General features: G+C 54.7%; 1 protein-coding gene across 1 annotated transcript in view; it reads right to left on the bottom strand.

The window, feature by feature from the left end:
• Positions 1–17,168: 17,168 nt before the first annotated feature.
• Positions 17,169–21,103, bottom strand: part of WDR1 (WD repeat domain 1) — a 31,547-nt gene continuing 27,612 nt past the window's right edge. The window contains exons 13-15 of the mRNA XM_080650987.1: positions 20,785–20,958; positions 19,136–19,280; positions 17,169–18,206 (exon numbers count right to left, since the gene is read on the bottom strand). Coding sequence (XP_080507113.1) covers positions 18,100–18,206; positions 19,136–19,280; positions 20,785–20,958 — 426 coding nt within the window. The 3' untranslated portion in view covers positions 17,169–18,099. The remainder of the gene's footprint in view (positions 18,207–19,135; positions 19,281–20,784; positions 20,959–21,103) is intronic.

Genomic DNA, 21,103 nt, shown 5'->3' with positions numbered 1-21,103 from the left:
TCCCTGCCTCCAACCCAGTTCCCTGCAGTCTTTTTAAAGATATATATTTTTATTAATTTCATAGAAAAAGGGAGAGGGAGAGAGAGATAGAAACATCAGTGATGAGAATCATTGATTGGCTGCCTCCTGCACACCCCACACTGGGGACTGAGCCCGCAACCCCAGCATGTGCCCTGCCCGGGGAATTGAACCGTGACCTCCTGGTTCATAGGTTGATACTCAACCCCTGAGCCACGCCTGCCGGCCGGGCTTCCCTGCAATCTTAACCATTCTCAAAGGACAACAGCCTGCTCAGAAGCCTTCGGCGGCTCAGCTGCTTCTAGGCTAAGCCTCCAGCGCGGCACCAGCAGCATCACTGTATCCTCTCATCCTCCACTCCCAGCCCCACCCGGGGCAGATAGAGCCCTGGCAGTGCGGCCTGCCCCTGCCCCTGCCCCGCCTCAGTTCTGGCGTGGGCCCTGCAGACAGCCCGCCCCAGGCACGAGAACGGTGCCCTTCCTCACTCACGTCTCCCTCTGCGTGGGTGTCCCCCATGCGGGCAGCAGTGCCCTGCGCCCACACTCTTCATCTGACCAATCCCCACCCAGTTTTAGGACTCCCCCCACCCCCCCAATCCAAATTTCCCCATGCAGCCTGCAGGTGGCAGTCTCAGGCAGAGTTCACTTCCCCGCTGGAGTCCAGAATGCTTTATCCCAACGCCCTGGGCCAGGCCCAAGGAGGACACGCAGCCAACCGGCGGTGAAAGACTAACTGGCAGTCGGCGTCTGTTAGGGAGAACGGCTATTGATCAGGATCTAATGGTAATTGTTTGCATGACTCTTCAAAATTAATCCCTGAGCAAACCCATCAGAACCAAATGCCTAGTGAAGAAACTGCCAGGGACACGCTCCTCACCCTGCCGTGCAGTAAGGCTTCCCCGGACGTGTGCTCACTTCCCTGGGAGAAAGCCACCTTCTGCACCTCTCTGTGGTGCTTTCTCCTCCGTCTCATCTGCTCCTGTGATACAGCCGCGTGCCATTCCCAGGTGAGACGCAGAGAAGTCAGGCAACTTGCCTGCGGTCACACAGCCAGAATGGGCACGGACTGCCCTGTCGTTCCCCACACGGAGCTGCCCCCGGAGACAAGAGAGCCACCTGCAGCTGCTATGCCTCCTCGGTGGGATCGGCTGCACTGTGCTAGCTAGAAGCCATCTGAACGCATTTTAAGAAAAAAGCTTCGTGCCCAGCCGGTGTGGCTCAGTGGTTGAGCATCGACCCATGAACCAGGAGGTCACTGTTCACCCGGTCAGGGCACATGCCCAGATTGTGGGCTTGATCCTCAGTGTGGGGCGTGCAGGAGGCAGCCGATCAAGGATTCTCTCTCATCATTGATGTTTCTATCTCTCTCTCTCCCTCTTCCTTCCTCTCTGAAATCAATAAAAATATATCCTATCTAATAAAGGAGTAATATGCAAATTGACCATCACTCCAACACACAAGATGGCTGCCCCCATGTGGTCAAAGATAGCTGCCCCCATGTGGACACAAGATGGCTGCCACAAGATGGCCAGCAGGGGAGGGCAGTTGTGGGTGATCAGGCCTGCAGGGGAGGGCAGTTAGTGGTGACCAGGCTGGCAGAGGAGGGAAGTTGGGGGCAACCGGGCCTGCAGGGAAGGGCAGTTGGGGGAGACCCAGGCCTGCAGGGGAGAGCAGTTGGGGGGGACCAGACCTTCAGGGGAGGGCAGTTCGGGGTGACCAGGTTGGCAGGGGAGGGCAGTTAGGGGCAATCAGGCTGGCAGGGGAGCAGTTAGGCATCGATCAGGCTGGCAGGGGAGTGGTTAAGGGGTGATCAGGCTGGCAGGCAGAAGCAGTTAGGGGCAATCAGGAAGGCAGGCAAGTGAGCAATTGGGAGCCAGCAGTCCTGGATTGTGAGAGGGATGTCCGACTGCCTGTTTAGGCCCGATCCCATTGGGGGGGGGGTCCCAGATTGGAGAGGGTGCAGGCCGGGCTGAGGGACAACCCTCCCGCCCCCCATGCACGAATTTTGTGCACCGGGCCTCTAGTTTAAAAAATAAAAGCTTCATGACATACATATCCAGTGGCTGCTGGCCTTGTGATGGATGAACTGCAATCTGTTCTATCCCTTGCAGTGTGAACCTGACTTCGAGCCGCCCTACCTTTGTGGCTTGAGTGGGAAGGAGACAGAGTCCCTCCTCTAAGGCAGCGCCTATGAAGTGAAATCTTAGCTCCATGGCATTGGGACCTCGGTCTTAAGCCAGACATTTAGCTGGAGCATCAGCACCCATGATCTTCCCCTGGTATCCGCCGCTCAGAACCTGCTTTTCACCATGACTATGGCTTGTCAACCTCCTTGCCCAAGGCAAACATCGGCACCCGATGCTGCCAGCCCCTATTTGGTGACACACCTGCTGGAGGTTTTGTTTTTGTTTTTTTTTTAATCAGAACTGAAAACCAGGCTAATTGCTCCAAAGACAGGCTTTCCCTTTGCTTGGCTGCCAAGGAAGCTGAAAAGGAGAGAGAGAAATGCAGAGAGACCGGCTGAGGCAGGCCAGCGGGAAAGGGAGGCGGCCGAGGACCGCAGAGTTGGCAGGTGTCGGGAAGGAGGAGCTAACCTTCTCTGCGTGGGAGAAGGCATCCAGGCTGAGGGGCCGCGTGGGAAAGACGCGCCGGTATCCCGGACCCCTTCTGCCTCCCTCTCAACCTCATCGACGCATCGGCAACACTTACTGGTTCTAGACCAGACGGCCCCAGCCCCCTCTCTCCTCGGACCGCTGCCCCCGCTCGCGGCTCCTCTCCCGCAGGGCCATCACTCCGCGGCTTCCGCTGCTTGGAGGACACTCTGTCCTGTCCTCCCTTCCCATCCGCTCTTGGTTTTTGTCCTTCCTGGTCCCTGCCACTCTTTACCACCTCCTGTCTGTGGACTGGTGTCTGCTGTCTTTCTGCTTCGCTCACCGATGTCCCTCCAGCAGCTGGCGTGGTGTCTGCCTCAGAGAAAGTGCTCCGTGAAACCTGGGTGACGCGTGACGGCAGGCTGACCCGCACCCGGGCAGGTGTTCATGGGGGACCCAGACACGGACAGTTCCGGCCGTGCCGTGGGCGTCAAGCACTTCGCTCATGTTGCCAAAACATCGGCTGGCGAAGTTAAACACATCACCGTGAGCGCAGTGCCAGAGGGCGCAGGAAGGAGAGGCCCCCCAGGTTGAGGCGACCTTTGACCCTTATGCCAGGGGTTGCTCCAAGGCGCGGCTGCAGGTCACTGACTGCGCACACTCACCCTGCAAACAGGAGCGGAGCCAGGGGTCGGTCCTGACCTCTCCACGCATGTCCACTCCGCGCCCCTTCAGCCACCTGGCTAATGCCTGACACCTTTCATTAATGACGCCCCATCCCAGGCCACCCTCCCTCCCACAATGCTTCAGGTCACCGCTTTTCCTTTTCCTCACTCTCCCCCTCCCCCCATTTAAACGTTCACGTGTAAAACTGGAAGACTGGCTGCCTTGGGGGCGGCGGGGAGGTGGGGGAGGTGGCCAGGGCCCCAGAGAGCAGTGGTTCTATTTCTAGGGCCAGTGGCAAGCCCGCACGCCCCCCCCCCCGCCCCCCGCCACGTGCGGGGCCCTGGCTGTCTGCTGGAGACAGCGAGCGAGCGCAGAGAAACAAAGAAAGAAAGTCTGCGCCTTCGCCTCTCTCATCTGATGTCATTCGCTTCCTATTCTTATTTTTAACCGTTCATTAGAGAAACCTAGTTTGGTCCTAGGAAAGTCAAGTTAAGAAAAATATGGCTTTATTCTGTTTTTGAAAAATGACCACATAGATAAAACCCAGCTCCTCTCCCCAGGTCCTCAGCCACAGGACACCAGAAGCCCATGTCAGAGAGAGGGAAGCGTGAGGACAGTGTCAAGGTCACACTGCAAGGACGGAGATGAGGGGAGATTTGAACTCAGGTCTGTCTGGTTCCAACGCCTGGGGTCTCTCCTGTGTCCTTCCTTCTTCCCCCATCCGAGCACCCAGAGCCTCCCCTTTTCTCTGCCTGTGAAGGCGCCTGGCTGGGTTTTCCAGGCCCCTGGTCACTTGGCTGAGCTCCCCTTGTCCCCCTGCCGGAGCCCGGGATCTTAGCCCACCTCTTTCCTCTTAAACGCAGTCACCCCCACCCCCACCCCCACCCCAACCCCCAGCCAATAGCCCCTCCTTGCGGTCACTCTGACCCTGTGCCCTGACGCTGTGTAACACAGCGCCCCAGGGTCGTCCGTGCACCTAGCATGGATCCCTCAGGGAGCAGTTGAGCAATCCAGCGATGATGAAACTTTGACTACTGTGCAGATGTTACACCTCACAACCACCCCCGGAGGGAAACACGATTTTCATCCGTGTTTTCACAATGCAAACAACTGAGGCCAAGATCACCCAAAACGTGGTGAGCAGGGAGCAGAGCCGGAGTCGGGCCAAGCCTCCTATACACTGAGTGGCCAGATTATGATGCTCTCTGAACGCAGAATAATCTGGCCACTCAGTGTATATCCTATATAATAAAAGGCTAATATGCAAATTGTCCCTCAACCAGGAGTTCGACCAGCAGGCAGGCCGGCCAACCGCCTAGGTCCCCTCCCCCTGGCCAGGCTGGCCGGACCCCACCCATGCACGAATTCATGCACCGGGCCTCTAATATGTATATATACTGAGTGGCCAGATTATTATGCGTTCAGAGATCATCATCATCTGGCCACTCAACGTAGCTCCTATGGCTGGAAGTGGGCCCACACTCACACGGCCTGGGCTCCGACCCCAGCTGTATGACCTTGGGCCAGTCACATCCCCTCTCTGGCTTTCTCGCCCTTCCTCTGGGGTATAGAGACAGCGAACACCCTCCCTGCTTCACAGGGTCGCCCTGAGGGTTGTTTACTAACACGGACATAAGAAATCCTCAGACAGGTGCCTGGCCCACGGCTTCTCATAGGTTAGCTGCTCTGTTTCTTTAAGAAGTTTTGTTATGGGCAGCCCGCATCACGGGGGCCAGGTAAGACCTTAACTAAAGTCAGAATTCCAGAAGGTCAAGCTGACTCTGCGGCCCACGCCGCTGACTTTTTTCAGTAGCGCCTGTCTGTTCGGTTGCTCTTCTCTACGAAGGAAGAAGGAAGGAACATACAACAGAAGGCTCGTCAATGTGATGGGAAAGGGTCTTCTCCTGCTTGCCCTCGTTTCTCATTATGGGGGGGCGGGGGTGCTAGTGGATGACGTAGGCGTTCAGCAGAGCCGGAGCTGGCCTCGCAGCCTCGCTGTGTAGAAGCAGAATGACCTTGACCGCGTTCCTTAACCTCACAAACATCTGTTTACTCCGCGGTCAGACGGGGAGGGGAGTGCCAGAGTCACTGGGCTGGGGGACAGGCCCTCTGACGACCCATAGGGATCTTTCCATCAGGATGGAGACCCAGACCCTCAGCAGCCCTGCCACCCGCCCTGCGGGAGCGCCCTCATACCTGCCATTGTCCCCTCAGGGCCTGGGAGACTGTGTCCCCCTCGCTCCTGTCTCCAGATGCGGAGTGATCGGGGCTTAAATAACGACTCTGCTTCGCTGGGGAGAGTGCACCCCAGAGTTCCCCACACCCACATCCCCACTGAGGATACCAAAGGCCATCACTGGCAGAGACAGGACCAGACCTCTGCCCTCCTAGCTTCCCCACAGAGCACCCCCCACCGCCGCCATGAGTTTAACAGATTGCTCCCCAAATTAAAAACACAAGACACTACTCACCACCTCTGCGCGCGCTAAGACTCAGGGCCAGGACTCCCCATGGGAGGAGCGCAGTTCAAGCCACACGTGGCGCCGTGGCGTTCCCACGGGCTGGATTCCTACGAACTTCCCGGAGCTCCCTGGCCTTTTCGGCAATGTTTTCCCCCAGCCTGCTCTTCCAGTCCGTCTGTCAGATTCCTGCTGCCTTTTGAGGCTCCTCGCTCCTCCCTATGTTCATTTCCTTTCAAGTGTTTCCCCATCCTACCCCAGGCTTTCTCAACCTTGGCACTGCTACACGTTTGGCGGGTGTTTCTGACCCAGGGGCTGTCCTGTGCTTCAGTTCACAGGGTATTTAGAGCATCCCTGGCCGCTACCCACTAGATGCCAGCGGCAAGGTCTCCTGAGTTTGTCTATTGCAGTGTTCGGCAAACTCATTAGTCCACAGAGCCAAATATCCACAGGACAACGATTGACATTTCTTTGGAGAGCCAAATTTTTTAAACTTAAACTTCTTTTAATGCCACTTCTTCAAAATAGACTCGCCCAGGCCGTGATATTTTGTGGAAGAGCCACACTCAAGGGGCCAAAGAGCCGCATGTGGCTCGCGAGCCGCGGTTTGCCGACCACTGGTCTATTGTGCCCTGACCAGACCACAAATGCCTCCATAATTGCCAACTGTCCCCTGGGATGCCAAAGTGCCCTAGGCAGGAGCCACTGTGTTAATACTCCTGAGTCCTGTCCCTGTTGATGGAGTAACTTTGGGAGATCGTATTTCCATCTCTGTGCTTCTCTGTCAGCGAGACCAAGCGCTGTGTGGCCATCTGCCCTGGACCGGGAACCCTGTGCTTCTAGCTCAGGGGTGGGCAAACTTTTTGACTCGAGGGCCACAATGGGTTCTTAAACTGGGCCGGAGGGCCGGAACAAAAGCATGGATGGAGTGTTTGTGTGAACTAATATAAATTCAAAGTAAAGGAGCGGAGGGGAGAGCAAGAGAACCGGATAGAACAGCTGGATCCGGCCCGCGGGCCGTAGTTTGCCCAAGGCTGTTCTAGCTCCTCCTTCTCCAGGGTGGTGTCCACAGAAGAATGTGAGTTGGATGTTTATGTATGACCATGTTCAACAAGAGGCCAGTGTTGCTCGTGGCACTGTATGAGTCAGGGTTCTCCAGAAAACCAGAGTGAACAGGATGTGTGTGTGTATAAAAAGAAATTTATTTTAAGGAACTGGCTCATGCAATTCGTGAAGATTACAAGTCCAAAATCTGCAGGGCAGAGTTGCTCTGAGTCCAAAGGCTGTCTGCTGAGAAATTCCTTCTAGATCAGGGAAAGTCAGTGGTTTCTCTATCCAGGCCATCAGCTGATCGAATGAGGCCCACCCACATTAGGGAGGGTAATCTGCGTTCCTCAAAGTCCGGAGATTTACTAGTAAATGTTGATCTCATCCCCACCCCCCAAAAAAAACCTTCACCAAAACATCCAGAATAACGTGTTTTTAAAAAAAATACATATTTTATTGATTTTTTACAGAGAGGAAGGGCGAGGGATAGAGAGTTAGAAACATTGACGAGAGAGAAACACCCATCAGCTGCCTCCTGCACTCCCCCTACTGGGGGTGTGCCCGCAACCAAGGTACATGCCCTTGGCGGAATCGAACCTGGGACCCTTCAGTCTGTAGGCCGACACTCTAGCCACTGAGCCAAACAGGTTAGGGCCAGAATAATGTTTGACCAAATATCTAGGCACTGTGGCCCAGCCAAGCTGACACAAACAACTAATCATCACAGGCAGTGATGACAAATTACTTGATGACAAAGAGGGTGGTGAGGCCAGGCTTCCGTGATTACTGTCTGAAATGTCAATGCTACAGATGCCACACCGGGGCCACCAGCGGCCCTTCAGCCTGGTCAGAGCAGTCACTTGGGGATCCTTGAAAAAATCCAGGTGCCAGAGCCGCCCTTGGAGAGGCAGGTTCATTTGGTGTGAGGCAGAGCTCAGGTAGCGATGCATCGTGGGAGATCCTCAGGTGGTCCCAGCCTGCGGCCCGGGTGGAGAGCCGCTGGGCTGAATGAATGAGTGCATGACCCATCCTGCCCCAGGACGGACCAGCAGAGATGAGCACAGGCTTTGCAGGAGGTGGACTGGGCTTTTGAGTCCCACTTCCCTTCAGGTGAGTATGGGGTGTTGCGATGGCCATTGTGCCTGCCTCAGCCTGTGAGGGGGGTGAGAAGAAAATGCTTGGAAAACACCCAGCACAATCCCCGGAGGGGGGGGACGTGTGTCCCATGCCAACAGGTGCCTGTTCCCATCTCCCATTTGGCATGAACAGCCTGGTGTCCCTGCCTGTCGTGTGAAGTTCCTGTTGAACTCGAGTAACACTCACGCTTTCTCTCACATGGATTGAGCTGGGAGAGGACACTGCTAAAGGTAGGCGTTGTTTCATCTTCACAGGGACCCGGCGAGGAGGGCTCGATGGCAGACCCAGGCTCTGGAAGGAAATGGAGGCTCAGAGAGGTTAGGGGACCTGCCCGAGGCAGGTGCCGACAGTCCGGGATCCACCTGACGCTCAAGGTTAAAGCTTTGTGAGTGTCTCGCATCCAGAAGACGGAAGTCCGAGCGATGGCCCCTGGGAAGGAGGAAGCCCCAAAGGCCGCATGGTTTGCAGATGTCACACCGTGTGCCGAGGACGCCTGAGAAATAACAATACCTCTTTCAGAATGAGTGTGCGGTTCGCTGAGGCCTGGCGCATGTCCAAAACCAGCATGTTCCCGGAAAAGAGCAGCCATCAGTGGGGACCATGCTTTAAAAGAAAGGGCTCCTTCACTACAGGAAGCAGCCATGCAACCCCCCGTTAGCAGGAAAGGCGAGGCCCACGGTGCACCTGCCCGGCCGGCTAGGCGTGGCCTTGGAGCGGGCCTGTGCACAGGGCGGACAGCGCCAAAAGGTCCACTCTGCAAATTCGTGACAGGTAACACAATTCCTTTCTTTTTTCAAGTCAAAATTAGGCATTGAAGTAATCTCTAAACAGTTTCAAAGATTTCAGAGTGTCACACATTGAGTGACTCGGGGTTCCCAGCGACTGCCAGCATCTGAGACGTAGGCATCTGTCTGCCTGGGCACTGAGTCCCCGCAGGCTCACTCTAGACTCCGCCCCAAGGCCATGAGGCTCTTTCTGCTCGATGTCCCCTGCATGTTCATTTCCAGACATTCACATGGCCTCACACTTTAAAAAATTTTAAATTGTGAAACATACTGTAGGTTTTAAAATAGCAATGAAATATGTAAATACATAATATAAATATATACTTATGATATATTTTATAACTATTCCATTTTACACAAATATCCTATCTAATAAAGAGGGAATATGCTAATTGACCCTCACACCATCGCAAAGATGGTGGCACCCCACAGCCAATAGGAGAAAATATGTTAATTGCTGCCCCGCCCTCAAAGATGGCGGCTCCCACAGCCACAAGATGGCGGTGCCAAGTCCCCTCAGCCCCCCAGCCGCCCAGGGCCAGCCCAAGGCTCAGGTAATCAGGGCCAGCTGAGGCTTGCACAGCCGGCAGTGGCAGCAGCAGAGGTGTGATGGGGACATCGCCTTCCCCTGATCACTGGGTCGCCTCCCACCCCTGAGGGTTCCCAGACTGTGAGAGGGGCAGGCCAGGCTGAGGGACCCCCCCACTCCAGTGCATGAATTTTCATGCACCGGGGCTCTAGTATATTTATATATTTATTATATATTACAAGGATATATTGTACAATGTTATATCCTATCTAATAAAAGAGTAATATGCAAATTGACCGCACCTCCGCTACACCCACAAGCCACGCCCACCAGCCAATCAGGAGCAAATATGCAAATAAACCCAACCAAGATGGTTGCGGCCACAGAGAGCAGGAGGGAGGCTTGGGTTTCCCCGGCAATGGAGGAAGCCAAGCTTTCTACCTGTCCTTGCTGGCCTAGGCCTCCACTCAAGGCTACAAAGTTTCAATGATAGAAGATAAATAAATTCCAACAAAAATGGCAGCAGCCATGAAGCTGGAGAGAGCAGGAGGCTAGGGTTGCCCCTGGCAATGGAGGAAGTCAAGTTTTCCTGCACACCCTGGCCTGCCTTGGCCTCCGCTTAAGGCTACAAAGTTTCAATTATAGAAGATAAAGAAATCCCAACAGAACTGGCTGCTGCCACGGAGCGAGCAGAAGGCTTGGCTCTGCTCCAGGCTACAAAGTTTCAATTGTAGAAGATAAATAAACCCCAGATACCAGGGCCTCTGCTTGGGTCGCCGGGGGGCATGGAAGGCCTGCAAACCACCACAGGCCCCTCGCCCAGGCCGCCCCACGCCCCAAGGGAACCCCTACCCTAATCCAGGACACCCTTCAGGGCAAACCACCTGGCCCCCACCTGTGCACCAGACCTCTATCCTATCTAATAAAAGAGTAATATGCAGATTGACCATCACTCCAACACACAAGATGGCTGCCCCCATGTGGTCAAAGATCCTGCCCCCATGTGGACACAAGATGGCCACCACAAGATGGCCAGCAGGGGAGGGCAGTTGGAAGGGACCAGGCTTGCAAGGGAGGGCACTTGGGGGCGATCAAGCCTGCAGGGGAGGGCAGTTAGGGGTGACCAGGCCAGCAGAGGAGGGAAGTTGGGGGTGACCAGGCCTGCAGGGAAGGGCAGTTGGGTGGGACCCAGGCCTGCAGGGGAGGGCAGTTAGGGGCAAACAGGCTGGCAGGGGAGCAGTTAGGCATAGATCAGGTTGGCAGGGGAGTGGTTAAGGGGTGATCAGGCTGGCAGGCAGAAGTGGTTAGGGGCAATCAGGAAGGCAGGTAAGTGAGCAGTTGAGAGCCAGCAGTCCTGGATTGTGAGAGGGGTCCCAGATTGGAGAGGGTGCAGGCTGGGCTGAGGGATACCCCCCATGCACGAATTTTGTGCACCGGGCCTCTAGTACTTATATAAATATATCATATTTTACAAAAATACATTTATATATGTATTTTACATAATCTACATATAACCTGATATATAATCTTTATATTTTTTTTATATACATATATACATATACAGTTTAACAAATGATTGTATAAACACCTGTGTAACTACCTTGGCAGACAAACTTTTTTTTAAAAAATCCTTACCCAAGGATATATATTTTTAAAATTGATTTTTAAATTGATTTTTAGAGAGAAAAGAAGCTACCTGGAGAGAGAGAGAGAGAGAGAGAGAGAGAGAGAGAGAGAGAGGCATCAATGTGGGAGGGGGACATTGATTGATTGCTGCCTGTAGTTGCCTGGACCCAGAATGAGAAGACTAAGAAAAGCCGGTGAAACATACTTAAACCAGCGTGAGGTGGTGTCAGCTTGCTGAGATGGAGATCAAGGGCTCCCACCACGTGCCAAAGACTAAGAAATTCATACAGAAGAAGTGAAAATAATAAATACACTGCCCTAGCTGGTGTGGCTCAGTGGATAGAGCATCGGTACTAAAGGGTCCCGGGTTCGATTCCAGTCAAGGGCACATGCTTGGGTTGTGGGCTAAGTCCCTGGTAGGGGGCATACAGGAGGCAGCCGATCAATGGCCCTCATCATTGATGTTTCTATCTCTCTCTCTCTCTCCCTCTCCTTTCCTCTCTGAAAGCAAAAAAACATATACTTAAAAAAAAAGAATAAATACACTAAAATGATCCCCTCCCTCACGCAGATTGAATTGGGATGTCCTGCTGGCAGAATTGGTTTTCAAGTCATGACACCCAGCCTTGGCAAGGTGTAGTTCATTAAGAGGCATGCAAATTAACAGGATGCTTTTGGACAGTTTGGCAAAACTTCCGACATCTTAAAAATGTACATTTGTGCTGAAACCGGTTTGGCTCAGTGGATAGAGCGTCGGCCTGCAGACTGAAGGGTCCCGGGTTCGATTCCGGTTGAGGGCATGTACCTTGGTTGCGGGCACATCCCCAGTGGGAGGTGTGCAGGAGGCAGCTGATCGATGTTTCTCTCTCATCGATGTTTCTAACTCTCTATCTTCCTCCCTGTAAAACATCAATAAAATATATTATTTAAAAAAATGTACATTTGTTCTAGTTACCCCGTTTATAATAATTTATCTCAAATAATAATCCCAAATGCAATGGTGGATTTAAAACATGTTCAGCAAGACATTTGCACTGGCAAAGACGGACACCGAGTAAACATTAGGAGGATGCTTAAGTAAATCAATCCACTTGTTGGGTGAAGGCTGATCGCTAAGGGGATGTTTGCTACGGCGTTGAATGCCAGTGGTAAGTTCCGTGGCTGTAAATTAAACAAAAACAAGCCGGCAGCCCGGTAGCGGACGCCTCCCACCGACAGCAGCTCTTTAGTGCCGTTGGGCAGATTGGGGTCAGGTCCCAGCGGCCCCACCTGTACGCCGTGGATGTTGGGGAAGTTGCTGAGTCCTTCCAAGCCTCGGTTCTGCTCACAGTTCTGTTTTCAGGATCCACTGCGATCCCCAAAAACACAGCAGCCCTGTGCATTCCGGACACTCGATGAACGCCACCTGCCTCTTCCGTTTGTGAATTATGCGGAGTGTGGTGGGGATATGGGAGCACGTGGAGAGGAGGGGGCAGAGTGAAAAATCGCCTACAGACTGACTGTATGTTTGAAACATGCTCGGGTGGCGGGGTAGGGTTGGGGGAGGTGGAGGGATTGAGCAAAAAAGAAAAAAAGAGAGAACTCATGGGTATAGACAACAGTGTGGTGATTGGGGGGGACAGGGGGTGGATGGAGGTGGAAGCGGGCCTAGAGGGGATGAATGGTGAAGGAAAAAAATAAAATAGAATGTATTAAAAATAAATCAAAGAGTAAAAATATGTCTTTCTCCACTAAGACCTAAAAGGATGAAAACATTGGGTTTTCCTTTTCAGTTTTTAAAGCCAAGCAGGAAAGAGGTGCCCGTGTTTTCACGAGAGCGTGGCTTCTGTCTCAGGTGTGACAGTCTTGTTCACGGCGTCCTGCCTCCGCTGAAAGGTGAGAAATCTCACCCCAACCTTGTTCCCTAGTGACGGACGGACGTATGAAAGCCTTGTAATGCTCCTACCGAGGTGGGCAGTAGGGTCTGGTGTGACTACAGAGGCGCGATTGGGAGATGACAGAAGCACCTCTCCCCCTCTGCACAGCCGGCCACACTGGTCTTCGGTGCGCACCATCGCCATCAAGGGAGCGCCAGGCTGGGAGGCTCGGCAGCGGAGCTGGGAAGTGGGTGGTGTGTCCCAATGGTGTGTCCCCTGAAACACAGGGGAGTTAACAAAGATAGCCCTCGCCGTTTGGCTCAGTGGATAGAGCATCAACCTGCTGACTGAAGGGCTGCGGGTTGGTTTCCAGTCAAGGGCACGTACCTTGGTTGCAGGCTCCTCCCCAGCCCTAGGCCCTGGTCTGGGTGTGTGCAGGAGGCAACCAAGCAATGTATTTCTCTCACATTGATATTTCTCTCTGTCTTTCCCTCTCTCTTCCACTCTCTCTCTAAAAAAAGGAAAGAATAAAAAAAAAATAAAAGGGATGTGCTCCAGGTGCTATAACCAGGGCACCTTCCTTTAAAAAAAAAAAAAAAACTCACAAAAAAGTTAATAAATATAGAACTTAATGTATATTTATATATCCATGCATATATGATATGCCTACCATATGGTATACTAATGTGTAGGTATATACCTAGATATATACACTGAGTGGCCAGATTATTATGATCTCTGAACACATAATAATCTGGCTACTCAGTGTGTGTGTGTGTGTGTGTGTGTATGTGTGTGTGTGTGTGTGTGTGTATTAGAGGCCTGGTGCATGAATTTGTGCATGGGTGGGGTCCAGCCAGCCTGGCCAGGGGGAGGGGACATGGGCGGTTGGCTGGCCTGCCTGCTGGTCGAACTCCTGGTCGAGGGGACAATTTGCATATTAGCCTTGTATTATATAGGATATACACTGAGTGGCCAGATTATTATGTGTTCAGAGATCATAATAATCTGGCCAGTCAGTGTATATATCTGTACTAGAGGCCCAATGCATGAAATTAGTGCATTGTGGGGGGGGGGGGGGTGGTCCCTCAGCCCGGCCTGCACCTTCTCTCAATCTGGCACCCCTTGGGGGATGTCCGACTGCTGGTTTGGGCCCGATGCAGGGATCCCTGCAGGATCGGGCCTAAACTGGCAGTTGGACATCCCTCTTGCAATCTGGGACCACTGACTCCTAACCGCTCGCCTGCCTGCCTGCCTGATCGCCCCTAACCACTCACCTACCTGCCTGATTGCCCCTAACCGCCTCTGCTTGCCTGCCTGATTGCCCCTAACTGCTTCTGCCTCGGCCCCCACATCTGGGACCCAGGCTTCCCTCCCTCTGGCCAGCCGCAGGCACCCGGCTTTGTCAGGAACAATGTCCAGAATGACGTCTGGTCTATCCGGTCTAATTAGCATATTATCCTTTCATTAGTATAGATATGAGTATTTTTTCATGTGTGTACATACCTGTGTAGCAACCATTCAGATGAACACATAGGACAGTCTGGCCCTGGCCGGGTAGCTCAGTTGATTAGAGAGAGCATCATCCCAATACACCAGGATATAGAACAGTTCTAACACCCCAAAGGCCCCTTCTCAAGCCAGAACCCCTACCCCAGGCCAGGTAACCATTATTCTGTCACACAGATTAGTTTAGTCTGTTCGTAAACTTCGGATAAGGCAGGGGTGGAAACGTCCCGCTCTAGGGCTTTAATCATGTGGTCTGGCCCTGCCAAGGCATTAGGGGCGAGTTAATTAAATGTCTGACCAAATACAGCAGGCTGATTTTTTAAAAAAATCTTTATTGTTGAGAGTATTACAGATGTCCTTTTCTCCCCCCACAGCCCCCATCCAGTTCCCGCCCCACCCAGGCTTTCATCACCCTACTGTCTGTGTCCATGGTAATGCATAGATGTATATAAGCTCTTGGTTAATCTCCCCCCCCCGCTTCCCTCTGAGATCCGTCCGTCTGTTTCATGTTTCCATGCCTCTGGTTCTATTTTATTCATCAGTTTATTTTATTCATTAGATTCCTTGTTCATTTACTTTGATTTTTAGATTCAATTGTTGGTAGATATGTATTTATTGCCATTTTATTGTTCATATCTTTTCTCTTTTTTCTTCCTCTTCTTCAAGAATACCCTTCAACATTTCATGTAATCCTGGTTTGGTGGTGATGAACTCCTTTAGCTTTTTTCTTGTCTGTGACGCTCCTTCTCTGACCTTCAATTCAAAATGATAGCAGGCTAGTTTTTAAGTTGGTAATTGGCATGGCTGGTAAATGATGTTATTACTACCCAAATGGCCCTTGGCAGAGAAACGGTTCCCCGCCCCTGGTGTAAAGGGAACCACTCCTTTGTGTCCAGGTTCTGTTCATCAGATGCATCGCACGGGGTAGTCTGTCTGGGCGGCCGGGTGGGGATGAGCCCACATTCTTCCGTCCTCCCGTCGGGGGGCACCTGGGCTGACCCCTGGCTGAGGCTCTTTGCACGGTGCTGCTCAGAAGTTCTATCGAATGTCGTGCTGGACAGACACCCTTCGTTCTCTCGTCCATACGTGGAGCACCAGGACATGATGTGTTTAATTCTAGTGGACACGGCCATGTATAAAAACCTGTATTTTTATGAGTTTCGGGTGCAGGTGGTCTTGGACTGCACTTTGAGAAACATCGCAAAGCTGAAAACCCGATGATGTGAGCAAACAGTCCCTTCCGTTCGCCCTTTCTCAGGCCACCGGCCGGGAAGGGCTCGCTTATCTGAGATGCTGGCGGGGGACGTGGGAGCCGCAGAGAATGAGAAGTTACTATCTCATGGGCGCCTCTTTGGCAGGGGTGACAGCGGAGGCCAGTGGCGGGGACACTGTCTTCCTTGGTCCACTGGCCATTTTAACACAGATGCAGGGCTTCCCTGAGGCGAGGCCGGGGAAACAGGACTCCTGCTGGCCGGGGCTGGGAAGCCTGCTCTGTGCTGGCCACGCTGGCTTCCGGGCCCTGCCTCAGCCTCTGCCCAGCCTGGTCGCAGGCTGCTCTCTGCTGTTCTTCGCTGAGCACTGCAGCCAGGGGCCTGTGCCACCGAACAGCAGGGATGGGAGGCCCTCACGTGGAGGCAGGCGGGAGAGGGAGTGGAGGCGGTACTACATCCTGAGCCCTGACAGGTGGGCTGTCATGCCGGCCCCGCCCCACCCCAGGCTGGTCTCCGGTGCATGGTCAGGTTCCTCCCCCAGCTTCCTGGGCCCTAACAGAATCACCTGTTTAAATCCTTTAGCTCACCATCAACGCCTCATCTCGCAGCTGAGTGCGTCCCCAGAGCTGACGGTGGTGTCGGGCTCCTAAGAGAGAATCAGTGAGTTCATGAACATGAGTGACTAAGTGACTGGCGTAGACTCGGAATAAAGTGAGGAAGGCGAGTAGCTCATGTAGGGACTTTTGAAGAGAACTAAGCTGTTAGGATCACAGTACTTCTACCCCCACCTCCACCCCACCCAGCTCTTCCAGACACAAAGGGACCTCTTGTCTGCACTGGCAATGTCTGGAGATGTTTTTGGTTGTCACACCACGGCACCTAAGTGTGCAGAGGACAGGGACACCGCCCAGCCTCCTGCAAGGTACAGCCGCCACACAGTGCAAACCATTCCTGGTAGAGACGTTGACCAGAAAAGCAGACTCCTAGAAATCTAGGGCCCCATATACATCAAGAATGTGAGGTTGTAGCTGTTCGACTCCACAGAGAGGGGGTAGGGGTCTAAGCAGGAACGCTGGATGGCATTAAACCCTGGCTGGCTGTTTCCCAGGACAGTCACGTCCCGAGTCCTGTTTGGCTTTCTGAGCATCCGCCCCGACCGGAGGGACCACCTGCTCCAGGAGGCCTACCCTGCTTACCCCCGGGCCATGGGCACTATCTGTTGCACAGTATCATTAGCTGGGTAATAACTGTCCTACTTTCAGTGTAATTACCATGTGCGTTTGCTAATTGCCTTTTACGCCTATAGTGACACTGCCTCACACTTACTGCATTCACAGGGGGATTCCCGGGCATCTCATGCAGTCCCTGTGCAGCCCTGAGATGCACCACCATCACCCCACTTTACGGATGTGGAAACTGACGGGTCGTAGACTCGGCCAATGCCCCGGGGCGCCCCACCCCTCCCTGTCAGTCTGCTTAGGAAAGGCTAGCACAGCTCAGGGCACGGACGGGACAGGCCCAGTGCTTCCGGCTCAGAGAACACCGAGGCTGAGACCAGGGAGGTGAGGCGGCCCAGGTCACAGTGACGTGGTGGTCGGACAGGAACAGGATCCAGTGTCAGCCCCTTCCCCAGGGCCTCTCGCAGGTCGGAAGGCGCACCTCACAGTCCCAGCGCCTGAGCCTGAGCGCCTCCCCCAGCCCCCGGGGCCCGCCACACAGAGTCAGCGATCCACAGTGAAGAGAAAAGATGTTTAATCATCTCTCGCTCTAATCTCATAAAGCGCTGTGTTTTCACAAGTGCGGGGGAGGGATTGCTCTCAGCAGCATTTACCAGTGATTCCGACACACGCAAGAAAACGCCAAGTCACCGTGTTGATGCTCACTTTAATTTCCGCACTGAAAAAGGCGCACCGATGACAGCTTACAGTGACGCATCTTAACCTGTAAATTAACCTTTGCTTTGGGGGCGGGAGGGGGAGAGAAAGGAAAACATGGAAGGATGACAGTGACATGGGGACCAGGACACCTCGGTCTGCTAACAAGGGCTCCTGGAGACATCGCCCTCAATCCATGAGCTAGTCAACAAGACAGGCAACAGTTAAGACACATTAGAAAAAAAAAAAGAAAAAAAAACAAAAAACCATCGCGGTTCATTCTTAAAATCAAGCACAAAAACCGATGGTGGATACGAGGTCCCGTGTGCCCGTCTGCTTCGAGGCCTTCTGGGGGCGACTGCACATCGTGGCTCACGCAGCGACTGCGTGACACCTGGGCCACAGCACCGAGGTGCGCCCTCTCCCGGGGCAGCCCCGCCTGCAGGTGGGCTGGGACACACCTCCCCGACAAGCGGCAGCCCCGGAGCCCCGGGAGCAGGCTGTGTGCTTTGGAGGCGCTGCCTCTGGAATGTGCCACGGGCTGCGCTGGGGGTGGGTTGAGTTACGCTCCACACACCGTTTAAGTGCTCACTTTATTTCTCATGTGCAAACTGTCACTGTCTAAAGCTTTCAGAAGGACGTGTATAGATACGAACACCCTGCAGAGACAAGGGTCATCAGGAGTCGGGCCCCTGCTCCGGGCGGGCTGGGGCGGTACAGAGATTTGGAGAAAGGCCGTGTTCTGCTGCGCTTGAACTCTAGTCCCTGATTCGGCCGTGCGGAGGCGGGTCCTCAGTAGCTGATTGTCCACTCTTTGACAGAGGCATCGTGGGAGGTGGTGACCAGCGTGTGCTCGTCCAGCCAGGCCAGGCTGCTGACGTGGTGGAGCCGGTGTGCATCTGAGGAGGAAGACCCACTTTAAGGAGAGCCCGGCTGCTCAGCTCCTCTGCGTACCTTGGGGCAGGGATGATGAAGCAGCCTGTGGGGGCCCCGGACTCGATCGTTAAGGAATCCCCTTCCCCTCATTGCAGAAGGATCAGGGGCTGGGATGGAGGAGAAGCGGGCGTCCCCTCCGCTGGCACTGACACTTAGGACACTGCCCTACACAGGACGATCCTACCCGGGACGTGAGCCACGAGGGACGACAGCGCCTGTGACGTGGGCTGCTGCCTCATGTGGAAATGACGTGTTGGAGTAAATAAAATTAACAATTAAAAATAACTTCCTGTTTCTTTTTTAAACGTGGCTGCTAGAAAAAGTTAAAGCCCCCAGGATGGCTCTCCTGAGGCTGCTGTCGGAGAGTGCGAGGCTGAAGGGGGTGGAGGGGGGTGGGGAAGGGAGGCGGCGATGGCCTGAACGCTGGTCCTCAGCGTTTCTAAGTTAAAAAGCTAACCTGACTCAAGGTGACGGCATGAGAAGTTCAGGCCACGGACGGTAGTGCTCTTACGAGATGTCACAGAGCGCTGCCGCCGCGGGGCACAGCGCGAAGCCCCAACCTGGACAAGGCCCCACCGACCACACCGGCACACTGACCTCGGGCTTCCCCTCCAGAGCTGTGAGCGACTGATTCGGTAAGCCCGTGTGGACTGATACAGCAGCCGGATGGACTCCGACAGAGATGTCAGAGGCCCGACTCAGCACCGGGCCTGTGGATGGAGACCCCTTGCTACCACACCTGCTGTCAGTCCGAGTGCCCAGCTCGGCTCACAGAGCCTGGCTTGATGGGGAAGAAGGAGACACGCCTCCACCGGTGGCCTCCCCGGAAGGACAGAGGGGACACTGGAGCCCGGGGGCCAGCTGCCTGGGAGCCGATGGGTATGAGAGTCACCTTGGATCTTGACTCTGGTCTCGGGGTCACTCAGGGTCCAGACGTACACCATCATGTCCATGCCCCCGGAGGCAAAGTGCTCGTTGTCTGGTGACCAGGCCAGGCAGACGATCTTTGCATGGTGCCCGTAAAACACATTGTTCTCCTAGTTGCAGGGTAAAAACAGAGGCAGCAGAGGTCAAGGGTCAGGCCAGGGATGAATCCTCACCAACCCTCCCAGTGACCAGGAGCGCCAGGCGACGCCTCCCTCCCTTGGCCTCCTTGTAAGAACCCCACGAAGTCCCTGCTGCTTGAAGATGCAGCCCAGCATCAAGCACCGGCCACCGTCAGCGCCCTCAGCCCAGCGAGGGGACACGGAAGGGCCTGGCCAGGGAACTGCGGGGATGGAAGGCATGAGGCACGTCCCCTCCTCCGCGGGGGCCGGGCCGCCTGGGCAGAGCAGGAGGCTTTGCACGCGGCCACTTCCAGAGCGTGCCCCGGCCCGAAGCCCTCTCACTAAGGGGCTGCTAACAGCACATCCCACCTTGCCAACCCCCAGAAATGGCCCCGAGATTGTCTCTCTCGTTTGCCTATGCTGGCCTCTGTGGATTCTGCTCCCGTGAGTTACTCAGGGGTCTCAAGGCTCCTAACAGGCAAACGAGACCACTGAACACGTGATCTCGTGGCACCAGGCCGAAGGGCTCCTCCTGGGGTGGGGAAGGGTGGTGTTTATCTTGACAGGTGAATGCCAGCAAACACGTACTCTTGTTCATGTGTCTCTTGTTATGCGTACATTTTACAGCGGGATAAAATGTTAATGGGAGTCTAGCTGGTGAATACTTTTAACTCTGCTGTAGCTCTCAGAACTGTCAGTGTTGGGGGTGGGGGTCATTCAGAACTGTCAGTGTTGGGGGTGGGGGTCATTCAGAACTGTCAGTGTTGGGGGTGGGGGTCATTCAGAACTGTCAGTGCTGGGGGTGGGGGTCATTCAGAACTGTCAGTGTTGGGGGTGGGGGTCGCTGGCGGTGGGGAGGCCCAGGGACTGGAGACCCGCCACCGTCCTGTGCTGCCAGCCTGCCTCTCACCCGGCCAGGGACCGGGTCTCTCGGAAGCGCTGCCCTGTCTGTGGAGCAGGACGGGCACCGCCCAGGGCAGCTATGCTGTGAAACAGGAACCCTCACCCCCAGGTGCAAAGCGCCCTCGGCTGCTCCCTGCGCCCTATTGCTGGGAGCAGATGAGCTTCCAGGTGCCCTGGCGACTGGGTTCTCCTCCCACCTACCTCCCAGTGTCCCCCAAGCGCACGCAGTGCTGGGACAACCAGCGCGCATGTTTCCTGGACCCAGATGTGACGAGCCGAGAGAAAAACCCAGCCCAGGCCCTCTGACAGAGAGAACAGGCCTCAGGGCGAGGAGGGCACTCAGCCAGGCCCGGCTAAGCCCTGGCACCTTCACAGCCGCCGCCGCCCAGCTCCCTCGCTTCCTCAGAACTGTGACCTATCTTGCCCAGAACACAGCTCCCACGGCAGGGTCTGTCCCACGTCGGTCACGCTCTGAGAGCAAAGTCGCCTGCTCCCGTGCACCTATCTGGTTGGTGACAGGAGGGAAAGGCCATGGCCCCCACTCACCACTCGCACGGCCCACCTCGGGGACACAGGACAGACTGCCACTCACCGCGTAGCCGTCGGCAACACTGAAGACCGTGACCACCTTGCTGGCATCGCACACGGCGAGGAAGGCGCCGTCGTGGGAGTAGGCCAGGTCAGTCACGGGGCCCTTGGCCTCCAGGAGCTTGCCCTCGTCCTTCAGCGAGGTGCCCAGGATGGAGTACAGGCGGACGTTCCCGTCCTGCAGGGGTCAGGGACGGGGCAGTGACTCGGGGAGGTGCTCCAGGGAGGGGCCCTAGGCACCCCGATTCTGATTCTGTGTCTGGGTGCTCGGGAGTCTGTTTTACAAACACTCCGGAAAGTTCCAGTGAGGGCTCCCAAGCCAG

The sequence above is a fragment of the Plecotus auritus genome, assembly GCF_963455305.1.
Source record: "Plecotus auritus genome assembly, chromosome: 1".
NCBI lineage: Eukaryota > Metazoa > Chordata > Mammalia > Chiroptera > Vespertilionidae > Plecotus > Plecotus auritus.
The sequence above is the reverse complement of the archived record's forward strand: the minus strand, read 5'-3'. Positions and strand labels throughout refer to the sequence as shown.